Raw genomic sequence first — 9,604 nt, forward strand, 5'->3', positions numbered from 1 at the left:
TTCAATTAATCTGCTTAGAATCCAGAGATGAGTGGAAATGCAATGGAAAATAAACCGTAACATGTATCTTTCTCCGATTCACTCGGAAAGACATGGTTACATCTGCCATCAAAGTCCTAACTGCTTCTACTTGCACAGAAATATCAGCTCGTACAAGCTTACGAATTTACATCCCGTAGGCATCTGTAAGATTTTGTGAGGATTTACATCAGGACACACAGGTATAACTATAGAGTGGAACCAACAACAGACCTACGAATATACAGAACTTCCTGTTACAACTTCCTTCCTGGAGAGCCTGATTTCGCTGTACAGATCATCCGGTAAAGTCTCATATCGTTGTAACTATACACACGAGTTGCAGATGGAACATCTCTGTATACCTTGTCATGGAGATATTGCATTCTTGATTTTCCTTCTCAGAATCTTTTCGGGGAACCATAGGGGCTTTGGAGTTTCAACTGGCCAACATCCATCCAAGGATCTGAAATCGCAGGAGCAGGACTTCGCCTTGTTTGATTTTGGGCATAACTTAATGTGTTGTAGCCAGCACCGGGGGAAAGCATTGGATGAGGTGGAGAGGGCATGCAGCTCCTGTTAGATTGCTTAAACTGCCGCAGAGGGCTTGAGCATGGTGAAACCGGCATAGACATGTTTGTTCTCCCAGGAATTGGGCTGCTGTATGATAAGCGTTGTCTGTCAAAATTACGTGAAACAGTACAAGCCAAGGATGGAAGTGGAAAGTCATGATACCTGTGCGGTGAAGGAACAGCAGTTGAAAATCCAGTGAAATCTCTCGCACTCAGTCCTATATCCCTCAGAGGAGTAATAATCTTCCGTGATGGCAACTCCCTGTTGGACTGCAACAAGATGATTGATAGGGATGGATGAGCATCTAGGTGCATATATCCAGCTAATAAGTTTAATGATGTTTTGGTCCCTTTGTGAATAAATAATCCTACACTGAACTTATTGAAATAAGTTAGCAAAAGGAGCATTTATTGTCAGCTAAGCTACTCTCAAGAGCTTCTTTGATGCAACCAAACCGAAATCACAAGCAATTGAGTTAGCATGCCTATGATTAATGCAACTATCAAAAATCAAGAGAGACTGGACTTGGGTCCAGTCTTTCGAACTGATACTTCACACAAATGATCAAACCAGCGATCCACTATAAGATGTTTTAGTCTTTCTAACTGGTGCTTGGAAAGTAGCAAAGAAATAAAAGAATGAGAAAAAACTGAGTCTAGGTAGGTAGAAACAATTACCATTGTGAGCCTGCCATCAGCTGGAGAAGACAACGCACTCAATGCACTGGATTTTGCAGCTTTCACCGCAGGATGATCCCGAACAAAAGGGTGATCCATCAACTGGGCTGCAGAGGCGCGAGATGCTGGGTTACGTTTTAAGCAAAGCTGCAAGAAATTTTTCCCTTCCTCCGAAAAACTGTCTGGGATTTCAGGTATATCTTTACTGTTCGCAATCTTAAATATTGCTGCTACCTGCAAGATCATTAGATAATATTGGCTCAGGATCATTCATCATGGTTACATAAAAATACACATCTGCTAAGTGAAAGCCTACCCCCTCATATTGATGCCAAGGAGGTCTTGCCGTTGCCATTTCAATAATGGTACATCCCAAACTCCAAATGTCCACTGCTAAACTGTACCCTTTACTGTTCATTATAACCTGACGATTCCCAATGATGGGAGAACTTCATTCAGAGATATACAGCGGATTGCAACAAAGAGTCAACAAAGTTTAGTATTAAAAAAACTCACCTCAGGCGCCATCCAGTAAGGACTTCCTTTGAAAGAGCGTATTTCAACAAAAGATGATATCTGCTTCAATAAAGTAACAAAAAATGAAGGGTTTGCAGAAGAAAACAAAAGCAAGACAGAATCTATGTTGATCCTTGTTTTGCTGTCCATCAAAGAGTTGGAACTTGTGTGTGCACATTCATCAAAACACATCAACCAGTTTTTCACAGTTAAGGATCCTTCAGCTAGGCACATAGATTTAGGCATTGCCTGGGCGTCCATGCGTGCCCCTAACAACACAGGATGCCACAAGGTCTTAGTTATGCCTTGTCACCTAGTGGGTGAGTGGTTTCCTGCATCTAATCGAGACAGGCCCATTGGATGCAGCATCCGCAAGTTTGGTTACCTGAACAATGGTGTAAGCCTGTCCCTGCGGAAGCAAAAGGTGCCTCAGAGCCTGGTTCCGCAGAAACGAAATTTTGTTTCGTTTCTCACGGACCTGGCTCGCTCGATGCAAGGGCGCGCATGCGGAGGTTGTGTCCGTGACTGGTAGTGACAGAATTCAACGTAACCAAACATAATCTCTGCAGCACCTGGCCCAATATAACCAGCAAACCAATCTCGCATAGGGTGCACACACCAAACCAGGCTTTGGCTGGCCTGTCTCTGATGTTCAGCCAGGCCCGAGACACCTTGGGTACCAATCACGCCCCTAGGAGATCAGGCATGCCCCCAACACCCCAGGATGACACAAAGCCTAAAAAACATGGCTGGGCATGCACAGAAGGGCATAGACACAGACTATTGGCACCCCTCCATAAATGTCCTTTTCCACATACATGTGATGAGTAGGTAGAGAACTGGATACTTGGCTTTATAAGAAATTAGAATTTGCACCTACTTTAATTCCTTCAGTGTTATACAAAACATGGGTGCTAGTGCAATCAAGCAAACGTTTACTTCAACTGCAACTTGGAATGGTACAGTACTCTTTCAGGATGCATATAAGCATTCCTTAGTATAATTTCTAGGGTGCACATGCAAAAGATTAACGTGGGTAGTACAAAACAGAGAGCACTTAGAGACAAAAACCAGAGATAACTTTATAATCCAGAAAAGACTAAATCTTATGATAATTGAAAGTGTAAACACACAGTAGGGAGAGGGAGGGGTCAGAAAGTAAACGCTGCATACATGCTTAGCCATGCCAAAGTCAGCAAGTTTGACTTCACCATTAGGGCCCACAAGTATGTTCGCTCCTTTGATATCTCTGCCAAGAAAAGAAGTATGACATGATTATTGTATTTTGTGCTATATATCTATGGAATGGGAATTTTAGACAACCAATACTACCTGTGGACAGTGTTCCTCCCATGCAAGTAGGCAAGACCAGCAAGAATTTGACCAGTATAATTACGAATCACAGGTTCCTTAAAAGAGCCATACTCTCTTAGTAATTTGTGGATTGAACCCCCGGAGACATACTCAAGATAAATGGAAAGTGCATCATCAGTCTGTGTACAGGAAATAGATACGATTATTAGAAAGTCTAAGCATGGCCAACTATTTTGTAATGCAACTCCAATGAAAGCTGATAAACACTGAATTCTATGATAGTGTAACCAGAAAGTTAACTCTTGAGATGGACAAACACTAGAACATGGAAGGGAATGTAAATAAGTCAAAACCTAAACCAAATAAGGGGAAAGAACAACAAAAAAAAAACTTAAACAGTTGGATGGAACAAGGAACCATATTAGTACATACTCGCTCCCCTACCTTCCCCCTCCCTCACCATCCTTCTATGCATCCACTTTACTTGAACGTGTAATGACTTGCACGAAGAGTACCATTTTACCAATTTCTGTAACTCCTAATACTAATACCAACCAAATCATTTGAATGCATTCCACATGCGTCAGGTCACAGGATACAGTTACGCACATTGGAGTACAGGATGTTGCCATCGCATGTGATATAATACCAACTCTTTCTTTTACCAATTTCAAAATAGCGGGAAAGCCCTTGTAACCGAGTATCCTTTTTGTGCATGATTGCACCATGCCCTTTTTAAGAACAGTCCATCAAGCAGTCATTTATGGATTTTCACTAAATTCTTAGCAATTTTCTACCAGCTCAAAAAAAAATGGATCACATCACAAAAATATGCATGGAATAAGAAATGTGATATGGCAAACAAGCATTTGAACTGAACAGCTGCATGGATAACTGCGATGGATTATCAAATAGAACTTACCAGATCACTTCCATGATACTGCACAATGTTTGGGTGCGAGAGTTGTCTAAGCATATCTATTTCCTGTCAATACCAAAGTTAATCATGTTGTTGTGTCAATAAACAAGAGATACAAATACCATATTAGTCATGAGACGGCAACCAAGCCAATTAAACAAGACAGCAAGTACCTGATTTAATTGTTTGAGTCGTTCCTTTGAATGTGGATCATCCATAATAACTTGAACCTCCTTAATTGCACAAAATTGCCCATTTTCACTGCATTGTTGAACATTGTAAAATTAGGATTTTTTTTAACGCAACTGAATACGTTAATCTATGTGCACTGCCATATCTCTACTGTGTAATTTTAGCTTGGAGTGCCATACTAATGCATCAACTTTCACATAATAACGCAAAGTTTCCATGACATAAAAAGGGGCAAGGATGTGATACCTGTTAAACCCAAGGTAAACCTGGCCAAATGTACCACTGCCTAGCAATTTCCCTTTTTTCCATTGTGATTGGGACTGTGAGCAAGTAGTGGGAGATGCAGGAAGAGGTGGGCAGGAACTCGGAGATGATGGAAGAGGCGAGCAAGAACTGTGGTTTGGAGGAAGAGGTGAGCAAGCAGCAGCAGCTGGGTGAAGAGGTGAGCAAGCGCCAGAAGCTGGATGGAGAGGTGAGCAAGCAGCGGAAGCGGGAGGAAGAGGCGAGCAAGCAGCAGAACCTGGAGGAAGAGGTAAGGGATGAGGTGGGCTCCTCAAACCATCCATCATTCTCACTGGCGACCTCGGGCTAAACCCAAATTCTCTAGAATTTCCATTGCTCATGGCGAATGCATGGCCTTTTGGTACAGGGGATAGGCTCCTCGTTCTTGGAGCAAAGAGATCTTCAGATACCATTCTTCCACGTGAACAACTGGTTTCACTCGTTGAAGGTTCGTCGCTATGCAAATGATGTTCTCTGACACTAGACACAGGAATGTCAAAGAACTTCTGATGGTCCCGTGGCATGCTACAAGACATGACATGCTTGTCTTCATTTAACATTCTATCTGAATCAGATGGCATATTTCTTCCCCTACCAAAAGCAACAGGATCCATTGACCTGGAGATTACAACAAGCAAGCAATAAACATCAGAGAACATATCACCAATAAACATGTCTGGCTACTGAATAATGTACCTATTTAAATAGGCACAATGGAACTATTCCCAAGATGCCATAACCGAGCGCAAAACCAAAATAAAAAAATAAACTAATCCATGTGCATCATATCTTGGAAGGATAAACAAAGAATCAGCAAAACAACTTAAGCTGCACCAAAAAGGATGATAGCTGGCTCTAATTCTGGAATCGGTGAAACATCACAGACGCAGCTGTTTACTCGTTATTCGGAATCGTCAAACTGGATCATCCAGTCCTCAATCTGTATTTACCAGGATTTGTCTAACTGGAACGACCTTAGAAAAGGTCAACTGGTGCAGTTGGTGTGAATCCTCACAGTCCACTCTAACTCCGCACTTGATTCAAAGCCCCTCAAATCCGTCGCACGCTAAATTAGAGTGGAAGATCGTAAACTAAGCGTGCAGATCGACCTATCTAACCACGCAATTCCCCCCAATTCGATCAGGGCACGAGGCAAATTCGACTGCAATTATTGCAGCCCAAATGAGGAAAGGAAATTCCAGCGAGAGCCGGGCCGCAGCGAAATCCGGATATCGAGCCATAAACAGGCGCCAACCATTCCACGGCCGTCCGCTCACCTAAACCCATGGTGATCCTGCGCCTCGTCCGACGACCCAACGGAGCACGCGCTGGAGTCCTCCGCGGAGGAGGCCACCTCCTCCTCGTAGAGGGTCCCGACGAGCTCCGGCGGCTCCGGGTCCGGCGCGGGCACCGGGAGCTTGTACCCTACCAGCCCGTGCCCCGCCGGGCACCGCGCGCGCGCCGCCGCCGCCGCAGCCGCGCCGGGCGAATCGAGGCTCCGCAGCTTCTCCGGGGCCCGCGGCGTCGGCGACGGGAACGGGGAGGGCGAGTCGAGGTCCGCGGACTTGCGCGGGGAGGAGGCCGCGGAGACGGCCCCCGACCCGGGCTTCGCCTTCGACTTGGACCTCGACTTGCGGGGCCACCACGCGGGCATCGCGCCCGGGGGCCAGCAGAGCCCCGCGGCGTCGGCGCTAGTAGACGGGTAGGGTTGGTTCCGCCGCCGAGCTCGAACAGCCGCGGTGGGCGTGCGGGAGGAAGGGAGGGGGAGGGAGGGTAGGGGGGAGAGGAGAGGAGAGGAGAGGAGGAGGAGGCGCGCCGCGCGAGGAAGGCGCGAGGTAGGAGCCGAAGCCGACGGAGCTTCGCTTTAGGTGAGGGAGACGAATGCTCGGCCTCTACTAGACAAAATGGGGGGGATATTTTCGGATTTCTTTTCTTTTCTTTTCCTCCCCCTCTCTCTCTCCTTTTGGAAAAAAAAAAAATTGGTGCGCGGGGGTGCTGGTGGGGAGGGGGAGAGTGTCAGGTACGCCGTACGCGTGTGCCCGCGCGAGTTCCTGCGCGCGACGGCGACCCACCGCGGCGAGTTCTCACCGGCGGGCGGGGTCCCGGTGTCAGCGGCTCAGCCTGCCGTCCTGGACGGGTTGCGCCGCCACGGGGCTTCTCTGCCTTGGCTGCTTGCGCGCGGCGGCTTCGCTTCGCTTCCGATCGGGCGGCTGCATGTGGGGCCGCGAGTCCGTGCGTGCGGGCGATTTCTTTTTGGTTTTCGCTCGCGTGCGGGAAGGGGGTGGAGAGAGAGGGAGGGGGAATGGAATCTTCGCGGATGGTGGTGTCGAGCCCGGGTTTGGCGCGCGCGGGAAGCTTGGTGGCGTACGCCACGACGGTCGGCTGGGGGAGGACCCCGCTGACGTGGCAGGCAGCCGGTTAGGAGAATTTTTTGCCCAGGTTTTTTACCCTCTTTTTTTCTTTTTTGTCAAAAAGAGAACAGAGGATCAGTTTGCAAAAAAGATCCTCTGATGCAATTTGCATGGAAGAGAAAACAAACTACCCTTTTCTCTTGTCGTGTCTCTCTTAAATTAGGCCGAGCAGGGATTGATGCTTGACAAATACGGTGCTAAACACTTGCACAACCGCTGGATAACCCAGCTCATCGAAAGCACCCACAGAGAGGTGCGAGAGGGTGGGTGCTGCTGCCAACACAGATGCTGCCTGATGATGACTACATTTCCCTCGCTTTCATTCTTTTAAGCAGATATGAAAGACCAACCGTTTTATGTGAGATGCCATTAATTAGCTACTGATGATGTGCCTTTAGATTGGAGCACGAAAGTTTAATTATTAGCTGACGCGACTAGCGTGGCGTCAAATAATGTTGGTAGCATCGAATATAATTCTAGCAGGTACGGCGTAGTATGGTTGTTTGTTATTTTTTATTAAAAAAAGGTAACCATGCAGATCGATGAAAGCAGCCTTATAAAATACCGTGTTGGAATACATTGGCCGCCATAGAGTACTGCCGCCAGGAGCCGCACAGCACTATGTATTTTGATCAAACTTTGATTGATTGGCCGTTAAATTCCGTTATGTATGCTCTATATTTCATTTGAACTATTTTCATAAGCGTGTGTGATGGTTAGGTACCAGTGTCTTGACATCGTTTCTCATTTTTTTTTATGTACGTATAAATCTTAACCAAATTTATAGAAGACACAAGCTAGCCTGACAACATTGAATTTGCTCTACAAGGAATTAAGACGAGAGAGCTCGATCAGTGTTGAAGAAGAAGAGTTGCAGGAGCTTGAAGCTTCACGGTGAACGAAAAGAAACGGGACGAAGAGATGAGGGCATTGTGATAGTGCCAAAGGACAAAGTTCATCTGAATGGATACATCTTGATCCAACGATCCAAAGAGACACAACACAAGAGCGCACTACGGAGCGGGGGCGGATCTAGCACCGGAGCGCCCTCCTCCTGTTGCTGGAACCGTAGACATAGAGCCCCTTCTATAGGGAATAGCCCCTTCTAATATTTTTTTTTTAAGATCCGCCACTGCTAGGGAGAGTAACTTTTGTCTAAGTTACATTTGTCATCGATCTCAGCACGACACGTGCCATCAGGATTCAGGAGTCACGGCCTGTATTTATATACGTATAATATTGTGATGATGGTCCGGTCGATGGATTAATCAAATTATTAGGCGTGGAAGACGAACACAACAAGATCATCACGCGCGCACATGCCCTGACAGCAACACTAGGGTCGAATCCCATTTCACATAAAGCTGGTTATCTGGAGGTGCGCGGATATTAACCATCCCGATGCTATCTTAAGCTCCCTGTCACTTCATTCGATTCGCAGGGATGGATCGATCTTTAATTACCCTACCTTTGCTTCTCCTTCTCCACCCATGACGCTAGCGAGCTTACCCTTGCGTCTCGATCGCCCAGCTCCCGGACAGCGCCGCGGCAACAAGAATCCAAAGCTCGCAAGGAGCCAGATTCAGCATATGTATACTATCTATCCATCCCGATCGACGGTAATACCCCAACCGCAAGGATTACAATATAGTCGGCCGGATCTCCGGTTGACGTCGACGGAAGATCATATCGCGACACTTTTTGCGATCGATGAACGAACGCGTTCGATCCGAGGCCGTACGTACGTGTTTGCACATGCTTTGAGGTCAAGACTCGAGAGGGGGGTTAGCTTTGCTCCGAGGCTAAAGTCATCGATCGTTAACTTTCTTGCCTCTTTTCATACGTGCTTCGTTCGTGGTCGTGGCCCCTTGCCTCGAGTTATTTATATAATTTGTAAATAATTCTTGTTTATTTAACTGGCTAAGCATGCAGTAGTCTATAGTTAAGTTAGTTTGAACGCAAGCTAGCTGCTGCTAGTTCGTCGTACTAGCTCTTGCATGCAGTCAACACGCGAAGTTTTGTTTATCATGAGATGGTGTATATGTGTGTGTGTGTCATGGTAAGATCATTGCTGACTTGTAGCGGTTGCTGTATCGGCTTTTTTTTTTCTGAAGTCTGCGTCGTATGCACGCGTAGCTTGAAGCTGAAGTTCCTTGGGTGCGTTAGTGTTCAGTGCCGATGTACTGTCCCCATCAGGAGCTGAAGTTCCATTCTGTTTCCTAGCCACGAGGAAATTAAAATGCTTGATGGAAGAGATTACGTTAGGTACGTACGTAACGACGTGAACTACTAAAAAACGGTTTGCAACAACGGTTGAAATGTATTTGTAGGGCGGCGCTCTACCCGCTTCTAACTTTCACAGCTACAAATAACTGTTTGCAAGAGTAGGTAACAGACCCGTCCTATAAAACCGTTTCCAGGGACGGGTGACGCTATCACCCGCCCTTGGAAGTGCATTTCCAGGGGCAACACTTTCAAGGGCGGATGATGGCGTGACCCGCCCCTGCAAATCGATTAAAAAAAATTGCACGCACGGCCGCGGCCACACACCACTTTTGCCCATCCCCGTCGATCCCCAAACCCCGACGAACCCCATGGGGATCAACCACTCAGCAAATAGATGGAAAAACAGAAGTTCAGAACAACCAATCTTAATAAACTAGTCACTGTCATGGATCGAATCGAAGTACATGGTCACAAAT

At 46.5% G+C, this 9,604-nt stretch overlaps 1 protein-coding gene across 2 annotated transcripts; it reads right to left on the reverse strand.

Annotated features, from left to right (window-relative positions):
* Positions 1–50: 50 nt before the first annotated feature.
* LOC117863774 (mitogen-activated protein kinase kinase kinase 3) lies at positions 51–6,263 on the reverse strand. Of its 2 annotated transcripts, none has more exons than XM_034747617.2 (11): positions 5,769–6,263; positions 4,456–5,109; positions 4,191–4,278; positions 4,021–4,083; positions 3,117–3,277; positions 2,958–3,033; positions 1,785–1,844; positions 1,585–1,692; positions 1,269–1,502; positions 754–860; positions 51–675 (listed from the first exon to the last, which is right to left on the reverse strand). In XM_034747617.2, the coding sequence occupies exons 1-11, from the start codon at positions 6,143–6,145 to the stop codon at positions 420–422; spliced, it is 2,184 nt and encodes a 727-aa protein (XP_034603508.1). In that variant the 5' UTR covers positions 6,146–6,263; the 3' UTR covers positions 51–419. The 2 variants fall into 2 exon arrangements, with proteins under 2 accessions (XP_034603508.1, XP_034603507.1); XM_034747616.2 differs by having other exon boundaries at positions 51–678; positions 5,769–6,257.
* Between the last annotated feature and the right edge of the window lie 3,341 nt (positions 6,264–9,604).

Source organism: Setaria viridis, chromosome 7 (genome assembly GCF_005286985.2).
Source record: "Setaria viridis chromosome 7, Setaria_viridis_v4.0, whole genome shotgun sequence".
In the NCBI taxonomy this organism is placed as follows: Eukaryota; Viridiplantae; Streptophyta; class Magnoliopsida; order Poales; family Poaceae; genus Setaria; species Setaria viridis.